The sequence below is a fragment of the Notolepis coatsorum genome, assembly GCF_963971535.1.
Source record: "Notolepis coatsorum genome assembly, chromosome: 1".
Lineage (NCBI taxonomy): Eukaryota > Metazoa > Chordata > Actinopteri > Aulopiformes > Paralepididae > Notolepis > Notolepis coatsorum.
In genome coordinates, this window is record NC_140165.1 from 162,105,971 (window position 1) to 162,130,462 (window position 24,492).

The 24,492-nt window shown below is 45.4% G+C and overlaps 2 protein-coding genes across 2 annotated transcripts; both read left to right on the plus strand.

The window, feature by feature from the left end:
• Window positions 1-1,136: 1,136 nt before the first annotated feature.
• On the plus strand, window positions 1,137-4,201 carry LOC311231455 (C-C motif chemokine 5-like). The gene is made up of 4 exons (XM_084318055.1): window positions 1,137-1,198; window positions 2,100-2,223; window positions 2,496-2,609; window positions 3,748-4,201. The coding sequence occupies exons 1-3, from the start codon at window positions 1,138-1,140 to the stop codon at window positions 2,602-2,604; spliced, it is 294 nt and encodes a 97-aa protein (XP_084174181.1). The 5' UTR covers window position 1,137; the 3' UTR covers window positions 2,605-2,609; window positions 3,748-4,201.
• A 12,617-nt stretch (window positions 4,202-16,818) lies between these two features.
• LOC311223354 (C-C motif chemokine 19-like) lies at window positions 16,819-21,374 on the plus strand (the record flags this gene model as incomplete). Its single annotated transcript, XM_084308145.1, has 3 exons — window positions 16,819-16,879; window positions 18,709-18,832; window positions 21,200-21,374. The coding sequence occupies 3 exons, from the start codon at window positions 16,819-16,821 to the stop codon at window positions 21,372-21,374; spliced, it is 360 nt and encodes a 119-aa protein (XP_084164271.1).
• Window positions 21,375-24,492: the final 3,118 nt, after the last annotated feature.

Here is a 24,492-nt window from a genome sequence, read left to right on the forward strand (position 1 = left end):
ATGGGGACTCAACTCCGACTCTACCTCTTCTTTGGTGACTCGGAATTGGAATCGGACTCGAACACGGGGGACTCGGACTTAGTGACTCGACTACAACACTGATGAGTATGCATATAACTAATTCATAACTATGTACATCAGGGTGTGCAGGTACTGGTAGTTATAGTAAGGAATGTTATAACTTAGTGTTATAGTGCACTGACATGACTATTTCCATGTCTAAATAATAACACTGTAGTGCTATAGGCCTTGTGCTCGCTTGTTATGTCTATAAATCTGAGGTTAATAGCCATTAGACGTCTGTAACATCTCCGGATACCGAATACACTGAAAACGACCCCAAACTAATTCATTAAAGAAAACTGTAATGTATAGAGCTATGTCAAACTGGAACAAACTGCCATTACATCTAACACATATTACCAGTAATACAATTATTAATAAATTAAATAAATTAAGAACAGTGATTTTACAGAAAAAAAAAGAAAAAAAAATCCAAATTAGGGCATTTGTGTTGGTGGTGGGTGAGAGTTGGGACCTCCGTCACCTGTGGAGCTTCATTCATGTAATCAGACAAATGATATCTTTACTGTCATTATTATTCTTTGTTTTGGTGTTGTTGCTTGGAAATATTGTTTGATTCTGATTGTACAATGATTCTATGTTTGAATGTGTTATGTTATTTTGAGAGGACCCCAGTAAGAGTACAGTATACGGAAACTGAAACTGAAAACAGGGCCCACAGACCGGAAACACCTCACAAGGCCATACAGATGGAGTGAGTCAGAAACAATTAAGTGAGTTTCCGGACAGATGAACAGATAAGAGAGAGTGTTGAAGATATTTGCTTTGCCTGGAGCAATGCACAGCGAGTGAAGGGGGAAAAAGTGTGAGGGGAAAAAAAAAAAGAGAGAGAGAGAGAGAGAGAGAGAGAGAGAGAGAGAGAGAGAGAGAGAGAGAGAGAGAGAGAGAGAGAGAGAGAGAGAGAGAGAGAAAGGAGGGTGTAAACTGTTAATGGGCCAGTTGAGTTTTGATTTACCGGATGGCAGCCGTATGAACGACTTTCACTTTCATTCTTAGGACAGTACAGGTGTATAAATACACGTATGTCTCCAACTCCTTTAGTCACATGGCAGCATGGCATCTCGAGTAGCAGCTCTCCTTTTCCTGGCAGCAATCTGCTTCAGCTATGCAGAAGGTAATGCGCACACACACACACACACACACACACACTTAAGTTAGAAATGTACACATGTATACAGATGTACTGTATGGGTTATGATTGCAGACAACATGGAAATGCAGAGGGGCGTTGAGGCTGAGGGTCGTGTAGAGGTGGAAAAACACAGTGAAACTGAAAGAGTTGATTGATTCAGAAAGTGGCTGCTTCCTCCAAACTCCGCCCAGCTCAGAGGTCATCGACATCCCTGCTATAAATTGTGTGAAAGCCTTTGACGAATTGGAGGCGACTTTCCCCAAAGACAATGATTTCCTGTGAACAGGTTTTTCCCCTATTGGAACACACACAGAATAATAATACTAATAAATTGGATTTAAAGAGAGAAGCACCTTTCTCAGACTCAAGGACACTTTACAAAGATAGAGAAGCTATATAAAAGAAAGGGTACAAATATGAAACAGTAAAAACATTTTTTAAATTACTTTAAAATGATTAATTAGGGAAAAAAACTGATCTGTAGCTTAAAAGAAAAGAGTCAAGGGGGAAGGGTGTGGGCTACTTGGGAGCAGGGCCGTGTTGCGTGAAGGCAAGTGTGAACATGTTTTAGGTGGGTTTTGAAGAGGTTGATGGTGTCAGAGCCTCGGATGGAGAGGGAGAGGGAGTTCCACAACCTGGGGGCAGCTACAGAGAAAGCTCGGTCTCCCAGTGTGGAACGCCTGGTGCGGGATATGGTGAGGATGTCGGAGTTGGAGGAGCGGAGGCCTCGTGCTGGAGTGTAGGGGTGGAGTAGGAATAGGCACTGTTCCTCTTGGGCTACCTGCTGTCATGTTCATATAGTACATATATTGTTCATTCTTGCAACCGTTTTATCACCTTATACCTCTAGACTCTGATGTATTTTTTTCTCTCAATCCTACAGGGCAGACCCTCGCAGACTGCTGCATGGATGTCACTAATAAACCCTTCCATCCCAGATTTTATTCAAAAATACTGACTTACAAGATTCAGGACACTGCGTCTGGCTGTAGCGTTGATGCCACTGTGTAAGTGTCACACATTTACTTTATTCCCAATGATGGGAAAAACTGTTCTGCACACGAGACGAGTCATGAAATGATTCAGATAATAGCTAAGGGCCTATATCGAATGGTTATAATGGCTAGTATGTATGCACTTGTCATATTCTTCCATGTCTATAACCATATACAGTGGAGGCTCTGCTGTATAGATATTGTTTTGATGTATGAATCTTAGTCCGAATCTTAGTCTTTAGTAATTAAGTCTGAATCTTCCTTCTTTCCTTTACACCTTCCAGGTTCATCACTAAAGCTGGGCGGAGCATGTGCGTCCCCCACCCCAGGAAGAGCAAATGGGTGTCAGGTGCCATCAATGCTCTTAAAAACATGAGAGTCCAGCAGCAGTGAACAAGGTACTGTATAGCCGACACTGTATTTTACAGAATCGCACATGACCTTTGTACAAAGAGACATTGTACTTCCCATTTCTTTTTCAATGTTTTGGTATTTCTGAGGAAATATCCAAGCTTCTACTACTTCAAAATAGGAACATCCGGCGGCTGAGTGGCGCAGTGGGCAAGGCGCTCGCCACTAACGCAGGGGATGCTGGTATCGAGCCCAGCTCTCGGCGTTGCTACCGGCTTGGCCGGCCGTCATACTAACACAATTGGCAGTGTTAGAGGGTGGGAAAGCCGGTGGGTGGGGATTGGATGTTGTGGACAGCGACTCCTACAGGTCGGTTGGGTGACGCCGGTGCGGCGGAAACAGGAAGTAGCGGGGGCAGCGTGAGCCTCCCACGCGTTACTCCTCGCCACTGAGAGTTCGAGCTGCTGCGGTGAAAAGATGCGACAGGCTGCCTCCTCGTGTACCGGAGGGGACACGTGATGCAAGGCTTCTATCCTCACTACAGCCGACCAGTGGGAGGCATAGTCTAGCAACGTTCAAGACAGGGGAGGGAAGAATTGGAAATACGAAATTGGGATGGGAGAAAAATAGAAAATGGGGAGAAAAAGTGGATAAAAAAAATAGGAACATCCTATTTTCTGTGAGAGAATGTTGCCTCAATCTGGGCAGTTGTGTTTATTTGTTTTACTTGTTTATTTGTATTATTCTTTTTGTAAAATGTTCTAACTTTTGAACTGTCACATATTTAATATCTGTCCAATTAAGAAATTGGTCAAATATGAGGTGATACATAAATATAAAACCTTATTATAATCCTAATTACATTTTATTATAATATAACTGTATTACAACCGTGACAAAAAGAAAAATGTGTATACGTTTTGTATATTAGTGTATAAACTGTACACTATAACTATGAAACTTCCGTAACCTTTTGTTTTTGCAAAATTGTGTACTGAATTATATTTTTTGTATTAATAATGTAATGTAAAAAGAGTAGGCTATATAAGCCTCGACTTCAGCCTACACCTTTTCGGTTGTTTTCTTTCTTTTTTATACATTTCCTACTACTGTACATTGCTTTGTAAAAGAAGACGGAAATACAAATCATTCATTCATCCTTCCCTCTGCATGTCTTGTTTACAGGAACGAGTAGGAGGGATGGAGTGCTCAGTGGGACTGTGGCTAAAAGGCATGGGAGAGACCACCAAGGAGACAAGCAACCATTGAAGTAATTTCTTCAGTAACTTATCGAGTTCCTATAGTTTGGAATCCCTGGTCCTGTTTCGAGCATTGTATACTTGTATGCCGTGACAAATAAAACTCTTGACTTGACTTGACTTGACTTGACTTGACTTGAGCATTGTGATCATTTCAGGCCATAGTGTAGCATTTAGAATTTTTGGGGATTTTGTAAGGTTGTACAGATGATAAATTAATCGTGTCTATTGTGACTGTGTGGGAACGTGATCGCTGTATGTCAAAAGCAAGATATGTGTATGACCTTTTGTCTAAGGTATTTGTGGTGCTATCTTTTCGCTGCTGTCGGGACAAAACCTCATAACTCCAAAAACCCAACTTTTCAGCAGATGAAAAAAACGAACGCAGATTTGAGGGTGAATAGAGTTAGGAGGTTTAGACAGATGATCGGTTTAATGCTTTCCCATTGTTTAAACTTTGTAAAACCCACACATGATTTATATAAAAAAATATATAAAAAAATGGAGTTATGAGGTTTTGTCCCGCCAGCAGCGTTTTGCAAATTACTTTTTTAATAAATGTTTGTAAATGAAACTCAATTTCATTTTCTTTTGTATAATTAATTCAATACATAGGACTACAAACAGACAAAGGTCAGGTGCAGCACAAACATGAGTGAAAAGAGGTAAAATTCTCATTTTCAAACACAAAACGTTCAAAACAGGGGAGGGGAGAATTGGAAACACGAAATTGGAATGGGACAAAAATAGAAAATAAGGAGAAAAAGTCAATAAAAAAAATAAACCGTGCCAGATAAAACAGGTAAAGTTAGGAAAAGTCATTGAGTGACAGAGCTGGAGCTCGACCGACTGATGAGGATACATTTATAGGGAGGTGTAGTCTGACGTCACTGGCTGTTCCATCCGTATAGGGATTTATCATTGGGAAAATGGATTATCGGCTATTGTAACAATTCTGCCGCATGGAAATTGACAAGCTTCCATTTTTGCAGAGAATTTGTTCCCTTCTACCACTAAAATTATTGTTTAAGCATTTTTGGTTGAAATAAGGTAGTTATATGGTTTTAAATTTGTCGTAAAAAAAATAACTACATTTACCAGTAGGCAGCCTGTTGTTCACTAGGCAGCCGATTTAGTGCGGTCACCCTAATCCACGTCACGGCCAGCTGATACCAAGCTAGCTAGCTAGCTAACGTTAACGTTACCTCGCTAAACGTACTAGATGTTAGCAATGTCTACTGTCGTTAACCATTTTAAATTGGGGCATGTAGAGGCGTTTCGGGACGAGTAAAATGTGCAGGTCCTCTTCTCAGACCTGTGCACTGACTGCACGCATCATGCCGGCTAGCAAGCTAGCTAGCTACACGTCACAGCCGGCTGATACCACGATAGCTAACTAGCGTGAACATTACAAGCTCAAAAACCTTATAACTACTACTGTCATGTCCATAAGTTCCCTGGCAGAATACTTTGTTTGTGAGGACAAAAGTATACAAAGAGGAGATAACCATTTTAAAGCGGGCATGTAGAGCCCGCCGTAAAAACAATAACGTTATAAACTATACACAATATGTACAACGAAACAATGATTTACATTAGTATTTACTATGTTTAGTTTAATATGCAGTGAATACAAATAATGATAACGTGGTTGTTGCTTTTAGAAATGGTGGTTGGCTTCATCTGATAAATGGTTATGATCACCAGAGAGATATAGCCACAGATTCAGGGTCAGTTATTTTCCCATTGTACAAATTGTTAAGCTTATGGAATGTAAGGGAAAATCTGATCCTAGGTCTGCGACTAAAGCCAGGCGTCTACGCTGTGGTGACGTCAGTCAGCAGCGCCAAATAGCAGTGTAGTTTCCCAGCGAATGAAAACATAAACATTGTTATTTTGCTACCTTTACGATTAATTGCGAATATTTTCATGTTGAGCTATAGATTGTGGATGAATACGGATAGAAAGGTACACCATGCCAATGTCCATGCTTTATTTGTTTTAAACTAACCGTTTTAGAAATGGGCAATGGGGAAATACATTAAGTGGAACAGAGGGTGGAACAGGAAAAAAATAAATGACATAACCACTACACCTTGTAGTACTAATAACGATAGGTTATGTATATAACCTAGTTATATTAGTATTGGCTGAGCGTCCCGCTCTAGCCTATTGAGATACCCCTTATCTCCTATGGTACCTAATGTACCCCACGAACAACTAAATGCACCCCACCTGAGGGCCCCGCCCCTATGGAGGCGTAGCCTATATAACCATGACTCTGGTCACCAAACACTCTTCCTCGCCAAATCTCGTTCCAGCAAAATATCCCTCAAAAGGGAACTCAGGGCCGCGTAGAGCGGGACGCTCAGCCAATACTAATATAACTAGGTTATATACATAACCTATCATTATATATCGTATGGCTATCGCGTCCCGCTCTAGCCTATTGAGATATGGGTTAGAGCGGACGCGAGACCCGACAGATGTACCCCCTGAGGACCCGTAAGCCCACATCAAGGGGTGCGGGGAGCCCTGTCACCCCATCCTTCCTAATGAAGGGGGGGCGCAGTCAACCCATACCCATACAGTCCTGCTACCCTTCCAAAGGACGGGAAGCAGGAAAGGCCACAGACCCCAGAACCGCCTGGGAGACAGAACCCCCGGTCATGTCCATGAGGTAAAACCTTACAAAGGGGCCTGGGGAGGACCATGAGGCTGCAGCACAGATGTCCTCCACCGAGGCCCCACCCAGGAGAGCGGCAGAGGCAGCCACCCCACGATTGGAGTGCGCCCTGACGCCCCCAGGGGGATCCTGCCCAGCCAACGTGTAGCAGAGGGCAATGCCCTCGCACAACCAATGGGACAGGCGCTGTTCGATAGTGCCTTACCGGCATGAGAACCACCGTGACAGACACAAAGCTGAACGGTGACCCCGAGGTCCTGAGTACGGCTGAGGCAATTCCCAAAGCACGGACCGGACATGACAGGTGAAGGCCCGCATCTAACTCACCACCGTGAGGAGGCGGATGAAAACGCCTGAACCACAATATCCCTGGAGCGGAAGAACTCCGGATATTTACAGGCACGAAGGCAGGATTAGGCCGCAGAGTGGCACCGCAATCAAAATGAAAGACAGGCACTCTGGGCGTACCGAGAGAGCACAAAGCACACCCACGCGTCAGTGGAGGTGACGGCCAGCAAGAACGCGGTCTTGAACGACAGCTGTTCCAACGGCGCCTGCTCGAGCGGCTCAAACGGGGCCAAGGACAACCGACCGAGGACCAGTTGAAGATCCCAAGTCGGAGCCCAGGAGCGTTGCACAGGCTTAACGCGTCGAGCGCCAAGCAGGAAACGCTTCACAAGAGGGTGGCTGAACAAGACATCCCCTCAAACCCCTCATGATAGGAGGATATAGCTGCTGCATATACCCTCACCGTCGAAGCCGACAGTCTATCAAGGAGAGAATGGAGGTAACTAAGGACAGCATCCAGGGGGCAGGAGACTGAGTCCCGGCCCCCCGCCTTACACCACACTTGGAACATACGTCATCTGCCCGCGTAAGCGCGACAGTGGAGGGAGCATGCGCATTCCGGATGGTAACACCATCAGGATCAAGAACCTGCGCCCCTCAACGTACCCGTCCCAACAACTGACCTAACAGATGTATGGGGAAGAATCCCTGGCGGCACGGCATCGGTCCCAGACCTGCCTGGCTATGTCCAGACGTAATCCTCACCCGTCAGGATGAGGACCGCCCTGCGACAGTACACCTGCACCCACATTCTCCCTGCCGGGGATGTGGGGAGCCCTCAGGCCGCGCAGATGGAGGACGCCCATAGCCAGCCGCCCGCCGCCTGGTGCAGACAGGGGGAGCGTACTCCTCCCTGTCTGTCGATACACGACACTGACGTCGTATCGTCCGTCCTGATCAACACCATTTGTGGACCAGAAGGACCGCTTTCAACACCAACACATTGAACGTAGCGCAGACCGGGCAGCATGGTTTGCCAGCTGCCCCCTACTGCGTTGGCCCGACGCGTCACCAGCGAGGGAGGCGTCGGTGAAAACGCGACGTGAGACAGCGCCGTAACCGTCCTAGGACGGAACCTCCCGAGCGTGTTGACAACACGCTCTGAGAGGGATGCCCATAGCCCTCCAACCGTTGACTGGGAAGAGGAGTACTCTACATCCAGTCTACAGCAACCCCTGCCTGGTACGAGACCTGACGATCCACCTTGACCGCGAAGGACCAGAACGTCATCAGGGCAGAACACTCCGTAACCCCTGACGACGCAGAGGCCCCAGTGCGGCCTCCACGCACTTGGTGAAGATGCGGGGAGCCAGAGAAAACCGAACGGCAGCCTCTGGTACTCATACGCTAACCCTGCAAAGGAAGCGTAGGTAAGCCCTAGGATGGAAGATCGGAGATGCACATACGCATCCTACAGGTCTATGGAGGAGAACCAGACCCCCACCTGACAGTGTTCAACAGGTAGGAGACGATCCAAAAAATGCTGAACCTTCCCATGGGACAGGTCCAGCCTGGGTCTTACACCCCTCCCTCCCGACTTCTCAAGCAGAGAACACCGGGAGGAGAACGCCACGACGATGGCTTGCTTCGTCCACAGAGATTGGATCTCGTTGACCAGAGCTGTCACTGCTGGAGACCCCGACAATAGGGTCTGTACCAAACCTGAAAACGGGTGGGGTTGTGTAAACACAAGTCCCCGCCTCAGCGTTCTCTCCATCCACCTCGACATATGGTACTGCCGTAGTCATATGTGATGACACTCCCAACGCACCCGCCGTCACGTGGCGCAGGTCCGCCAGGAACTGTAGATAGTTGGCCCGGTCCCCCCGCTGTGAGTAGCCAACCCTGGAACCGTGCGAGCAGCGCGTTCCGTGTCGGGACATCTGACCCTGACACCACCCACGAGGCAATCGCACCCAAGGGGGGACCCCGACAGAAAGGGCCGGTCTGATACGGGGGGCTTCCGATGAAAAAAGCCCCCCCACTGAACACCCCTCCAGAACATGCTGAGGAGTTGTTCTGCAGCCGGACATGCAAGGTGTAAGGACCCCATGGGTTCCTACACACCGTAGCCCTGCAGTGATATTACTACCACCCCAAATCACGCGTGCCTGCGACCACTGCCAATATTTCAGGAGTGGGAGGCACCAACATGATACCTGGCCTGGCGAAGGCGAGGCCGGGGAAGCCCGCACTGTGTGTCTCAAAAGGTTTCGAGCCCCCCTGCTGACAACACTTAAGTTGACAGACGTAACACCAGGCTCAACCAACACAGCTTATGGTGTGGGAGCCGCTTGACAGCACAACATTCTCACGGACAGACCCAGGCTCAGCCATCAACTGGGTGTCAGCCCCTGTCCCCATGAGAAGCGAAAGGGGGGCCGCCCGCGCTTCAACGAAGGCACGCGGCCCGCAGCCAAAGGAAACAATCAGAGCCCACTTTTTCCGCTGGTGTTGGGGAAGGGAGTGATCGGAGAGCGGGCTGCTCGCGGCAGGACGGTGACGGCTTGTTTGTTCAAGCCGAACCCATCCTACATGGCCGATCCCTCGGCCGCCAAGGCTGTCGGCCTTGTGGACACCTGTCGAATCAACGCCCAGGATACCTCCGGCGGGGGAAAACATGGCCGCCTGTCGAGGGCCTCGTCATCGCCGCTGACGAGGCCGTGCTCTCTCTTCTTCTGGCTGCGCGGTGTGATGCGGTGTAGGGCCTAGGACAATACCGCCCGCGCTCCAGCAGAAGACCAAAATCCGCTGCGGAGAGGGGAACCCTGAACGGTTATAGCTTGCGGCTGGGTCAAAGCTAATAACGTCAACAACCTTGCGCAATGTGTCGACGTCGGCTGGCCCTCAAGGCCCCGCCACCAGACACAATTTTTTTTTTATAGAAAAAAACAGCAATTCGAACACAGTTCTAATCGCTGCCAATTCCATACCGTGGCGGTACAGGCTTTAACAGCCCACCAGCCACTCGCCAGGCCGACCCACCCATGGCGTCGGCCGGGCGGGGCACTGTTTCAATATGTCAAAAACAAAGGACTGATGTTAACACGGAGCACCAGTGGTGGTTGCAAACAGCAACCTCCACTGTGGTGTGCACCATGAAAGGGTTAAATGAATAAAAGAACTAAACCACAAAAAACTGTAGAATGAGCAAACCCATATACACAACGTTAAGGGGAGGCGGACCAGAGCGAACTAGTCCCGCCTTCATTCAAAATATTCACAACAGCACACCAGCCCTAGCTTAGCCCATTTACCAAAAAAGGTAAACAAAGCCCCCCCCGCACTACTCCCCCAGTATACCGATTGACCGTCAGTATGAATGGTTGAGAGGAGAGAAAGCTGTAGCAAGACAGACCTTCTCATAGCAGAGTGACAGAACGAAACAATAGCCCACTACACAGGGCCGCCTCAGGGGGTGGGGGGCCTCACGTTTAAATTCGCACAGGGCCTCACATTTCTCCCAGGCGGCCCTGCCCCTATACTACTACAGCCTAGCGTGAGGCGATGTGGAACCCAGATCAACAACCGCCTGCGCACAGACCATGTTTACCATGTCGGCTGGACCCATAGCCCCACTACCCGACGCCAATGTGGATAGGAACTAGCCAGCTGAGCCACAACCCGCCGTTAAGTCCCATCCTGCAGTAATATAGCTCTACTGCTACACCGCCGAGCTCACGCATCGGCCCCAGATGGGGACACCGTTCCATAGACCCCGCCGGAACACAAGGTAACATACCTGGCTAGGCTACCTAGCCATGGCCTACCCTGTTGTCAACCCATTTATCCAAAAAAAGGTAAATAGGACTCAGCAAAAAAAAACACAACAGCCACCGACTGACCTTCATTGATGAACCGGGCAAGAGGAGGGAGAAGTGACAACATCTCACGGCGGAGACATTAGAACAGCGGAGCAGTTAGTATGTAACAGTAGTGGTAGCATGTGGCATTAGCGATAGCATGTAGCATAGCATTAGATGTTTAGCAGCACGCCCAAGACAGTTTGGAAACCGTTCACTGCAGTGAACGTTCACCAAACCATCCTGCCCCCGGCGCCAACACACAACATGGTTGTGTAACAAAACAAACCAGCATTACTAACACTAATACCCATGCCTGAAGACACAGGGCCTACCTGAGTACAAGCTGGCCCGACAGCCAATCTTGTACAGCTGAACCTTGATCTGCTGTCATCAGACGAGGAACATCAACATAGGCCCGTCGTGTCGCCGAAAACATGCTTCGAAGATGCCAGGGGCCAGCAACCTCCGGTAAGCTTTCAACATTATGACTCTGATCTTTTTCATCCTGCTAGTTACGTATGGTGCACGCAGCCGATACGATGGAACGAAAATAGAGGAAGAGTGTTTGGTGACCAGAGTCATGGTTATATAGGCTACGCATCCATAGGGGCGGGGCCCTCAGGTGGGGTGCATTTAGTTGTTCGTGGGGTACATTAGGTACCATAGGAGATAAGGGGTATCTCAATAGGCTAGAGCGGGACGCGATAGCCATACAATATATAACTATGTACAAATACCGAGATGTCACACCATGTTACCTGTTACCTGTTATTGCACAATGTTTTTTGTATTGGATTCTATTATATGTTGTACCACTGTATTGCACATCGTTGCGGGCAAGACCACCCGCATTTCATTGTATACTCGTATGCCGTGACAAATAAAACTCTTGACTTGACTTGACACCTCCCTATTGAAAATGCCTATGGGTCATGTGACCCCTTGTCGGCTGTGCTAGCAGGGCCGGACTGGGGAAATAATTCATACCGGGAGATATAGCGCGAAATATAGCCCCAATCAGGCCACTTTTTAAGCGGGGGGTCTGGGGGTCCCCCACCAGGATTTTTTTTGTTACAAAGACTTAATTTCCTGCATTCTGGTGAATTTTAGTGCATGTGAATCACAAACTAATGAGCCAACAATTGCTTAGTACAATGTACTGTTATGGACCTCAAATAAAACTGTTGTGGCACTAGCAATGCTACTCTCTCCACCTTCAAAAAGAAAAAAGCAAGAGCACAACATATTTTTCTATTTACTATTATAATACAGTTAACCACTCTCTCCTGTAAGGGCCTTTCTTTTTCTTTGTTTTATCCCTCTCTCACTGTCCATCTTGACATCAGCGTTAATTAACTTTCGCTCTACTGTATCTCTCCCGAGTCCCTCACTACCTGGCTCATTGCCTGGCTGTTATTCTGCATCTGAGTGCCGTCTGCCATTCCATTCGCCGCCTCCGCTGTCAATCAGTTGTATCGCCTGGTCCCGCCTCCACCAATCACAAGCGGCAGCACGGCTCCATTGTGTGTGTGTGTGTGATCCGCGTGAGGGAGAGAGAGTCAGATAGTTCTCCAACTCTGTCGCAGACAGTGAAATCCTGGTTGTTCCCCACCCACCTAGGTTATCTAACTATCGCGCCGCGCCGCCGCCACAACTAGAAACAATGGCCTGGCACATTTTTTTTTTTTTTTTTTTTTTTATCTTTGCAGGCCAGGCCACGGGAAAACTCCCGGTGCTCCCGATGGCCAGTCCGGGCCTGTGTGCTAGTGTTAATCAAAGATCCCAGCTTTCTAGTCTTGCACAAGGACCATTCAGCATGGGTATGGGCGGGTTCATTTTCCATTGATGGGGATTTGATTGGCTGTTTTTAAATAAAGTGCGGCCGCAGGATTAATAACGCTAACGTTAGTTCGGCCAGAGAAGCAAATATACTAATTAAAATTGTTGGACCTGCAAGATTTGTACTTTGTAGGTCTGCATTTTAAATGTAAGGAGTAAAAAGTATGTTTTTTTTCCTCTGAAATGTAATTGAGTAAAAGTACAATTATACAAACCTAATAATACTCTAGTAAAGTACAAATCCTCCAAAACAGTACTTAAGTATTGTAACAAAGTAAGTACTCAAGTACTTTACACCCCTGAGGACAGGGCTGAGATGCAGGGCTGAGATGAGGTTTGGCTGGCAGAAGCTGCAGCTCAGGCTGGGGTACAGGGTGATGCAGGCAGGCAGAATGTTCTGTATCACAGGAGAAAGATATAGGTACAAGGTACCTTACAGGTATATACAAAAATGCTGACAAACAGCTAAAAGATAATAAAAAACCAAGGCAGAATACTGACAGAACAGTAACAAGAATAAATGACTTAGATTAGAACATGGACTAACTTGGTAAACTTCTTCTTCTTCTTCTTTGTCTGATTTATTGGCAGTTGGCACCTACAGGGTGCATTACCGCCACTTCCTTTAGTTTGACACGATCGCAACTGTACAATACCGCCATCTTCTGGCCCCCATTCACCTCCCATACTGCCCCTCCTGCGTCCACCACCCTGAATTGCAGCTAACGCTGCTTCCCTCTGACTGAGTCCCCCTCCACGATACATGCTTCACCTCCCGTGGCCTGGCTCTGAACCACCCGCTCACTCACACCCCCCTTCTCTAACTCCACTAGATCAGCCACCCTCTTCAACTCCCTTATAACATCCTCCACTGTCAACCCCTCCATACCCAAGTGTCCCACCGCTGCTAAAACTATCAACCTAGTCCTCTCTGTCCTACTGCTAACCGTCGCCGTCGTATTCACTACCCCTGCCACAAAGGCCACTAAATCCAACTTCCCCCTCCACACCCTCCTCTCCTCCTCCTGTACCTCCTCTACTGTCAGCTGCCCTTTCCTAAAACCCCATGCCCTCTCTTGCTGTCCCTGAGCCTCCTGCACTATCCTCACTGCCAACTGCCCCTCTCTAAACCCCTCTCCCTTGTCCTGCTGTCCCTGTCCTACCTTCCTAGCTGCCTCCGCATATGAAATCCTACCTTCCCTTCTCACCTGCCGGACCACTACCTCTCGCTTCACCGCCTCACAACCCCAATACCCTACACTATGCTTCCCACCACAACTACAACACCTCGGCTCCACTCCCTGTTCACACTCCCCATACTTATGCTCCCCACTACATCTACCACACCTCTGCCCCTTCCTACACAACTTAGCTATATGTCCAAACTCCTGGCACCTGTAACACCTCAACGGATTCGGCACAAACTCCCTAACCCTATATGCCATAAACCCTATAAATACCACTCTCTGACTAACCTCACCCTCAAACTGAATGACTACCGTCCCTGTCACCTCCTTCTCTGCCCCTCTCTTCATCCTTTCTACACTCTTAACCTTCCCATTACGATCATCCCTCCTCAACCCTCCCAACAGCTGTTCTTCACTAACCCTAATTGGAATACCACTAATCACCCCCTTGCACCCACCATCCCTTTTCTCCCCTACTATCACTACTCTACTGATATTCACCTGTCCAATGCTCTCTAGCTCCCTTGCCTTCTCTACCTGCACTACACTTACACATCCTAAAAACAAGTTCCCATCAACCAACACCCTTGCGTACCTTACCCTTCCTAACTCCAGTTCAATGATGTCAGACAACACACTCGGTCCCCAACTCCACCTCCTCCCTCAAACCGCACCACTACATTCAACCCTTCTACAAAATCCTTCCCTCTGCCCTCATCCTCTGACCCACTCAAGCTATCACCCCTCTCCTTCTTCCTCTTACTCCCCTTCCCCTCACTTACCCCACTCTTCTTCTCCACCGTCGTCCACCCTTCTCCCCCGCTCTCCTCTCCCTCACTACACTCCATACTGTCACTATCCTTCTCCTTTTCCTTGGCCGAATTCCCCTCACCTCACTTCCCTCTCCACACGTCGCATCCCGAAGGGACTCTGCACTCCTACCCCATCTCCGCATTTGTTTCACATCACTTTCAGTCCACGTGAAACGTTTCTGTCCTGCTGGCGCTTCCTTGTTCGCTGCTCCTCCTCTCCCCCTCCCACCAGGACGTGCGGCCATCTCCGCCCAATCTCCCCACCGCGAGATCTCTCGCCTCGGTCTACTTGGTAAACTGAGTCTAGGATCTGGCAATGAGTGTATATATGGAAAACCAGACTAGATACTGGTGGGTTGATGAACTGATGGCAGACAGGTGTGCAGACTGGGCAGGTGAATTGGATGAGTTGGGGACAGGACGATGACCAAATATGGAAACAGGAAGCTGCTAAAATGAGAGAGAGAGCAGAGAGAGAGAGAGGGTGGGGGGGGGGGGGGGGACTGAGGGCGTGGCTAGATAATAATGTGGTATCATATAAGTTATATGATACCACCACACTGCTCACAGTAAACAGGCAGGAATGTGTGACACTGAAGGCATTCTATAGCTATGAGGCACACATCTCCCGCATGGGCTTCCCCTTATATGGGGGAACTCTAAATCTTCATGGGAAATGATTGTAAGAAATGTATAGTTTCTGTCTTCAGAAAGTTTAAGAAAGATATTATTTCTGCCTTCAGACATCACAAGGAGTTAATTATATTGTTATATTGTTTACACTGCCTTTTTATTCTATTTTTATTTTTTACTTCTCCACTGTACTATAATCTATGACCTGTACCATGTCTTCTATACCTGTACCTCCCCTCCCCCCCCCCCCCCCCCATGCTGCTATGATGCCTGAATTTCCTCAAGGGGATCAATAAAGGAACATCTTATCTTATCTTAGCTGTATCTACTGTATCTTTTTTGTCTGACTATGGAGAAGACAGTAAGTGCATTACTCATATAAGTCAACGTGTTCCTCTAAGTGTGTTTCAGTTTCAGCAGTTTCAGTTTGGCATGTGCTTTCTCAGCATGGTGTCCCTTAAGGCAGAATGGACCTGTCTCAAACCCTGCCCTCTTTTCTTGATCCTCCAATCACAACTGTCGCTTACCTCGGACAAACTTGGTTTGTCCGAGGTAAGCGACAGTTGTGATTGGAGGATCAAGAAAAGAGGGCAGGGTTTGAGACAGGTCCATTCAAGAGAATGTATGAAACCACTTTCTTCCAGTATGGCTGTTGGCAACCACTTTCAAAAGAAAATGCCTAATATCTGTGCACTGGTAGAATAGGTAAAACACTGGAGAAGTATGCTATTGCTATTCTACTGTGCATTGTTTACAAGATCCATGATGGTAATGAATGAAAATTCAAAAAGAATTCACTCATTTTCAAACACACATTCATAAACACACACACACACACACACACACACACACACACACACACACACACACACACGCACACACACACACACACACACACGCACACGCACACGCACACACACAAATGGATACACTTTTATTTTGAATGTGCAAAGTGGGCATGTTTCACTTGAATTATTATTATTATTATTATTAATTATTATTATTATTATTAGATTATATTAATTTCCTTATATTGAGTTACTGATTCTCCAAACGAAATCCCATTTGGTTTTTAATAATGGGTTAAGCGTTTATAGGTCATCTTTTTGGTTGGGTATTTTATTTGGTTTATTTTAATTAATGTACATAATGGATTAACCGGTTCGGCGTTAGGAGAAGTCACTGAGGAAGTGCCCAGTCTCTCTGACTGGAACTCGATGAGAGCGGAGGTATGCATTTTTGGTGGTCCGATATTTGTTTGAATCGCTATGTATACATTGTAATTGTGATTTATGTTTTAGTTTTGGTACTGAAATTTTCATGTGTGTGATTACCATTATTTCGTCCTGTGTCAAACCAATGGACCAATGCTTGAAGCACAATATGGAGTGGAAGGTTGCTACATGGTTGTTTCAATCCCACAAGTGTTGCTCCAGCCTCCAGGTCATATTTCTCCTAGACATGAAAAGAAAAACCCTCCCAGCAGTGACAAATGGAACACAGTGACAGTGGGAGGAGCTATGCGGCATGGCTGATGATGACTGAAAGTGAAACTCTCCAGACAGTTCATAAGGACGTGCACAACCTTGAGAGAGCATGATGGAAGTGAGGCCAGGAGGTAAACAGACACACGGAGATAAGCATCCTCACAGTCACAACTCTTCCCTACTTCAACAGTGACCAGACATGGCTCCTTGCAGCACCAAGCTCCTCTTCCTTTCCCTCTTCATCTACTGCTGCTACACAGGTGAGTTCTCTCACACACACACACATGCAGAGAGAGAGAGCATTTATTTTGCATTTATTTATGGACCTTGCATATGGACCTTGCATATATTATGGACCTTATGGTGTTCTTGTTTTGTTCTTGACTTATTGTGATGTTTCTTCTTGACTTGTTTAAAGAAGACCTGTACGGCCCATGGGGACATTAACGTGTGTTGTCAGGCTTTACAAATACATTTTATTTGATTTGAGAGAGAGAGAGAGAGTGTGAATGAGTGGGAAAAAAAGTGACAGACAGAGAGAGTGACAAACAGATAAAGAGAGAGTGAGAGAGGGACAGACAGAGAGAGTAGCTGCCCCCAGGCTGTGGAACTCCCTCTCCCCCTCCATCCGAGGCTCTGACACCATCGACCTCTTCAAAACCAACCTAAAAACACACATGTTCACACTTGCCTTTGTGCAACATGGCCCTGCTCCCAAGTAGCCCACCCCCTTCCCCCCTGACTCTTTTCTTTTAAGCTACCGATCCCATTGTTTTTGTTTCTTTTTCTGTTACTGTTCATCCAATTGGACAGCACCTTGCTTCCTTTAAAAAAAATTATATTTGTTTTATTTTTCCTGTTATTACTATATATATATATATATATATATATATATTATATACGTATATATATATTCATATTTGTTACCCTCTCTTTTATATAGCTTCTCTCTTTGTAAAGTGTCCTTGAGTCTGAAAAAGGCGCTTCTCTCTATAAATTCAATTTATTATTATTATTATTATTATTATTATTATTATTATTATTATTATTATTATTATTATTATTATTATTATTATTATTATAAAGAGAGAGTGAGAGAGGGACAGACAGAGAGAGTGACAAACCGATAAAGCGAGAGTGAGAGAGGGACAGACAGAGAGAGTGACAAACAGATACAGAGAGAGTGAGAGAGGGACAGACAGAGAGAGTGACAAACAGATAAAGCGAGAGTGAGAGAGGGACAGACAGAGAGAGTGACAACCAGATACAGAGAGAGTGAGAGAGACAGACAGACAGAGAGAGTGACAAACAGATAACGAGAGTGAGAGAGAGAGACAGACAGACAGACAGAGAGAGTGACAAACAGATAAAGAGAGAGTGAGAGAGACAGACAGAGAGAGTGACAAACAGATAAAGAGAGAGTGAGAGAGACAGACAGAGAGAGTGACAAACAGATACAGAGAGAGTGAGAGAGGGATGGACAGAGAGAGTGACAAACAGATAAAGAGAGAGTGAGAGAGAGACAGACAGAGAGAGTGACAAACAGATAAAGAGAGAGGGACATGCAGAGAGAGAGTGACAAACAGATAAAGAGAGAGGGACAGGCAGAGAGAGTGACAAACCGATAAAGAGAGAGTGAGAGAGGGACAGACAAATAAAGAGTGAGGCATCAAGAGCCTGACCTGTCACATTATACTACACTGTACTACCAAGTGAAACTTGTGTGGAAGTTAATATGATACTATGTAACGTCTGTCATATGCTACTTTAGTACGTTTTAACTAAGTTACAGGCTAACTTGGACCATTGGAATTCCCCAAATTTTCTGCTAAAAGCTGACCAGTACCACAAACCCAGAGGGTCACTGTTGAGCAGCTCCACTGAAGCAGGTGGGGTTAGGTGCCTTGCTCAAGGGCACATCATCTGTAGTTGTTTAAGGAGAGAATTGATTGTTACTCAAATGATTTCCCTGCATGTCCAGAGATTCGAACATGCAGTCTTTCAGTTAAAAGCTTGCTTCTGTAACCTGAGGCTACTACTGCCCCCCACATCATGACTAGCTCTATATCTCTTTCTCTCTCTCTCGCAGTGACAGAGGGTGAGATCATCGTAGACTGCTGTCTCAGAATCAGTGACACTGAGATTCCAAAGACCGTGGTCAGAGCCTACCAGAAACAGATCAAAGGGGAGGGTTGTTCCATCAGTGCTACGATGTGAGTATCCCATTGGACGAGACACATTTTGGTCCGATAATCTTGGCTGGTAACACTTCATAATAACACTCAGTTATAAGACCTGTATAAGGTATTTGTAGATAATGAACTAATCATGAAAAAAAAACATTTATATACATTCATAAATTATTATTAAATCATTTATAACTATATTTGTATAACATTTACAAATTAGTTCTACATTATTTATAACTCATTATTAACATTGTTAGTACTTGATTTGTTCATCATTAAATAATGTTGTGTTAAGCCTTAAGGTCCCCCTATAGGGGGACCCTGTTTTTCTTTATCATAAATTGATCAATAGAGACCATATCATGAGGTATCATTGGAAAGCCACACTCATTGGCTACAACCCTGTGCAAAGATTTTCGAGATCGCCAAATGATTGACGGAGCTAGAGCCCAGGGAGTCGGGGGTGGTAATGTGTACTTTTGCGTACTTTGGGGCACGCCTCACATATCGGCATGTAACTCGAGAACCGCTGAACGGATTTTGTCACCTGAAAGGGCAATCGATAGGCAACAAATATGGCTTTAATTCTATCTATATATTGTATTAGAAGAAATGCACATCCGAGCCACTAGAGGTCGGCAAAGAATCGTCCACATGTGGGCCCTTAAGAGGTCAATGTTTTTAAATATTTTTATTTTATTTTTGTAGCCAAGAGTAAAGACCATAACCCTATCAAAAACAGTAGTCAAAGTGTATATTTTCATTTTTACCGATGTTTTATACGATTTATCGGAAATACACATTTATCGGAAAATGCTAATTATCGTAAAAAACGCAAGAAATGACTAAATCCAGATTCTCCCTATCCATAGATGTATGATTTGGCCATAATAAGGTCAAGGTCAAGTTCAAGGTCAAATATGAATTTATAATTAAAGTCGATTATCATTAATTACTGTATCTACAAATCCTTCTGTTTAATCATCTTCCCGCGGTTCATTTGCTTAGATTTTTTGTACACATGATCTCAATAAGGTGGTGAATGAGCTCAGTGAGCATTTTCTCCTACCCGTATACATTTTTGATCATCATCATCAAAATCATAATTAATCATAATTAATTTATTCATTACAATTTACAATTTACTAGTAACAGACACAATATTTCTGACACTGGAAATACATACCCCCAGGTCCCTAGATGTTCCTAGATACCAAGAACATGCAAATTGACCTTGCAGAAGTGGAGCAATCTTCCATTTACTTAGGCATGTACCTTTAGGCAAAAACGGTCTACAGATTAACATGCTTTGAAAAATGGATATGAAAAAACGACTATACTGTACCTCCATTTATTTGTTCATGTTCAACAAATGATTTGTAAAGCATTCTTAACACATTGGGTGCCACGCCTTTTTCGGGTCCCATCTATTCACTGCCATGCTTTAAAAGATTGGAGTCTGTCACCTTGTTTGTAGAGCTATAACTTTATTCTATATTATAGCTATGGATACAATACTATGGTAGTTTGACAGTGACTTTCTTCCGGTCAAGATGCAAAAAAGAGATAATTTTTCCATGCATACATTTGCGCGTTATACCGTGGGTTATACACTGTGTTCATTATCTACAAATACCTTATAAAGGTCTTATAACTGAGTGTTATTATAAAATGTTACCCATTGGCTAATGGTGAAAAAGAATATTCAAACCAGAGCATGTGATTGGTGGTTGAGCTGAACTTGAAACGATATTTAACAATATATCTTTTTATGACTTCTTCACAATGTTCATAATCACATACCAATTTATCCACATTTGTCCCATTGAGGAGGACCATACAGGCCCAGAAAATACTCAAAACACAGGTGCTGTGTGGGAACTTCACCTCATTTGAATCCATCGTTGAAATATATATATATATATTTTGTTGAAATTTTATTTAAAATAAGAGCCACATAGACTCAATGTACAACATGTACAATTCCGTGAAATAAGCATGCAACGAGTGAGTGAGTCTACGCGGTTCTCATTCCATCAGTACAGCGATGAGGACCTTGTAGACTCAACCACTACATGCTGTTTATTCTACATACAGTAGTTTGCGTCAACGCGGCCCGTATGTCACGTGATCCCTTGTGATGATGAGGATGATGATGATGATGATGATGATGATAATGATAATGATAATGATGATGATGATGATGATGATGATGATGATGATGATGATGATGATGATGATGATAATGATAATGATAATGATAATGATAATGATGATGATGATGATGATGATGATGATGATGATGATGATGATGATGATGATGATGGTGATGATGATGATGATGATGATGATGATGATGGTGATGGTGGTGATGATGTGGTTGTGTCGCAGCTTCGAGACCAGGAGGGACAAACACCTCTGTGCTCCGGCAGACGGCCGGTGGGTGAACGACCTGATGAAGTGTGTGGATCATCTCCAGAGACGCTGCAAGAAAACCAGCTACAAGGTAGAGCGCCATCCTCCCCAGCAGCTCCCTGTACAGTCGTATGGTGGTGGTGTGATCTGAGGCGGCAGCCCTAGAAACATCTAGCAGAAACCTTAGAGCCGCTGTAGCTTCTAATTCAATTACAAAAGCATTAGAACAACGTCCAAACTGCTGCTATAGGTGCCTGAGAGATAGCTGTTTAGGCTGCCTCTCTCTCTCTCTCTCTCTCTGTGCCACTGTGTTTGTTGAGTTACAACAGGGACGCAGAAGTGAAAGTGAAACAGCCTGCAGGGTTTAAAGGGGAGATGAAGCATAGCGATATAAACATAGTCATAGCATCAAATTAGTATTTAGTAGGGCTGTCAGTTTATCGCGTTAATTAGATTAATTAATTACACAGCAAATTATCGCGTTATGAAAATTAACTCAAAATTAATTACCACATTTTTTATTTATTTTTTTTTTAATAATTTTTTTTTATCTCATTCATTCCATAAGAACGTAGAATACACGTTAACAGACTTTTTTCTATATGGTCCATTTGCATGTTCTTGGTATCTGATTCTAGGGACATCTATGGATCTCAGGGAATGTATTCCCAGTGTCAAATACTGTGTCTGTTACTAGGCTTGAGTAAATTGTAATGAACCAAATGAGAATATCAATTAATTTTTTTTTTTATCTTTGACTGTGAATAACACTATGCTCAAATTGACCAGACCTGAAAAATCTAAGCAAATTAATAGATGGAAGATGATTAAACAGAAGGTTTTGTAGATACAGTACTGAATTCTGCCATCCGGACACATGCAATTTGAAATATGATCAGGCATAAAATGGAAATGCGATAAAAATGCGATTAATTAGATTAATTAATTACAAATCCTGTAATTAATTAGATAAAAAAATTTAATCGCCTGACAGCACTAGTATTTAGATAAACCACAGAAAAAATCACGTTATAAAAATAAGGCGTTTCTAAGAAAAAACTATTTGTTATGTCCATTTATGTAGCATTTATGAACATGTGCGCCACCATTTTGTTGCTGACGTCACAGTGTTGGTTTGGTCTGGCTCCTGGTTTACACTGCTGGTTAGCTGCCTAGTAAACATGGAGTGTCTTGAAGGTCAGTCAGTAAATGCAACGTTGCCTACCAAACAATGGGACCGCGGTGGTTCTTTTTGTATTGCTCCTGGCTGTTCAAACTAATTTTACCGTGTGAAAGAGAGAGGAAAGTTGGTTCATTTCCACAAACTACCAGTGAAAAAAACAGTGTTGTTGGCACGTTGGCTGGCTGCACTCAAGCGGCGCGATCAGCCTGTTGGACAGGGAATGAAGATCTGCAGCGAACACTTCATTGCCTCGGATTATGTTGTTGATGGTGGGAGGTTTGTCCAGAAGACCACTAATCAGCTGAAGCCCAATGCGGTTCCCTCGGTCTTCGACAGACAGACCGGCGCAGGCAGTTGAACCAGCGTCGCGGAGCATTTAGCTACCTGGCTACCTAGCTCCAGTTCAACGAGCGTCACAGAGCATTTAGCTACCTGGCTACCTAGCTCCAGTTCAACGAGCGTCACGGAGCATTTAGCTACCTGGCTACCTAGCTCCAGTTCAACGAGCGTCACGGAGCATTTAGCTACCTGGCTACCTAGCTCCAGTTGAACCAGCGTCGCGGAGCATTTAGCTACCTAGCTCCAGTTGAACCAGCGTCGCGGAGCATTTAGCTACCTGGCTACCTAGCTCCAGTTGAACCAGCGTCGCGGAGCATTTAGCTACCTGGCTACCTAGCTCCAGTTGAACCAGCGTCGCGGAGCATTTAGCTACCTGGCTACCTAGCTCCAGTTGAACCAGCGTCGCGGAGTATTTAGCTACCTGGCTACCTAGCTCCAGTTCAACAAGCGTCATGGAGCATTTAGCTACCTGGCTACCTAGCTCCAGTTGAACCAGCGTCGCGGAGCATTTAGCTACCTGGCTACCTAGCTCCAGTTCAACGAGCGTCGCGGAGCATTTAGCTACCTGGTTACCTAGCTCCAGTTGAACCAGCGTCGCGGAGCATTTAGCTACCTGGCTACCTAGCTCCAGTTGAACCAGCGTCGCGGAGCATTTAGCCTGCTGGCTACCTAGCTACAGTTGAACCAGCGTCGCGGAGCATTTAGCCTGCTGGCTACCTAGCTACGGTTCAACCAGCGTCGCGGAGAATTTAGCCTGCTGGTTCAGCTAATTAGCTACATGCAGCATTTAGCGAGCTGGGTTAGCCGGCTAGTTGGCTTTGAATCCCGGCTAGGTAGCCAGCAGGCTAAATGCTCCGCGACGCTGGTTGAACTGTAGCTAGGTAGCCAGCAGGCTAAATGCTCCGCGACGCTGGTTCAACTGGAACTAGGTAGCCAGGTAGCTAAATGCTCCGAGACGCTGGTTCAACTGGAGCTAGGTAGCCAGGTAGCTAAATGCTCTGCGACGCTCGTTGAACTGGAGCTAGGTAGCCAGGTAGCTAAATGCTCCGTGACGCTGGTTCAACTGCCTGCGCCGGTCTGTCTGTCGAAGACCGAGGGAACCGCATCGGGCTTCAGCTGATTAGTGGTCTTCTGGACAAACCTCCCACCATCAACAACATAATCCGAGGCAATGAAGTGTTCGCTGCAGATCTTCATTCCCTGTCCAACAGGCTGATCGCGCCACTTGAGTGCAGCCAGCCAACGTGCCAACAACACTGTTTTTTTCACTGGTAGCTTGTGGAAATGAACCAACTTTCCTCTCTCTTTCACACGGTAAAATTTGTTTGAACAGCCAGGAGCAATACAAAAAGAACCACCGCGGTCCTGTTGTTTGGTAGGCAACGTTGCATTTACTGACTGACCTTCAAGACACTCCATGTTTACTAGGCAGCTAACCAGCAGTGTAAACCAGGAGCCAGACCAAACCAACACCGTGACGTCACCATCTAAAATGGCGCCGCCCATGGCGAAAACAGGGAAATTATATTTGATTTTTCAGACAAATAAGCAGGATTTCACATTTGATTATAGGACCCTGTCTTACACAAGGTACACAACAAACAAACTAGGATCACATTGTTCAATGCTTCATCTCCCCTTTAAGGAGAAGGAATCTGCAGCTAATATTTCACATGACAAATTCGCAAGTTAGTTAGAACACTTTTGTTTTTTAGTGGATTAAGTCAACTTTTCTGTTCCAATGTGA

Excerpts from the sequence above, each read along its gene's own strand:
- LOC311231455 (XM_084318055.1), top strand. The coding sequence starts at position 1,138 with ATGGCATCTCGAGTAGCAGCTCTCCTTTTCCTGGCAGCAATCTGCTTC. Across the intron at positions 1,199-2,099 it reads CTGCTTCAGCTATGCAGAAG|GGCAGACCCTCGCAGACTGC; the intron begins GTAATGCGCACA and ends TCAATCCTACAG. Across the intron at positions 2,224-2,495 it reads TGTAGCGTTGATGCCACTGT|GTTCATCACTAAAGCTGGGC; the intron begins GTAAGTGTCACA and ends TACACCTTCCAG.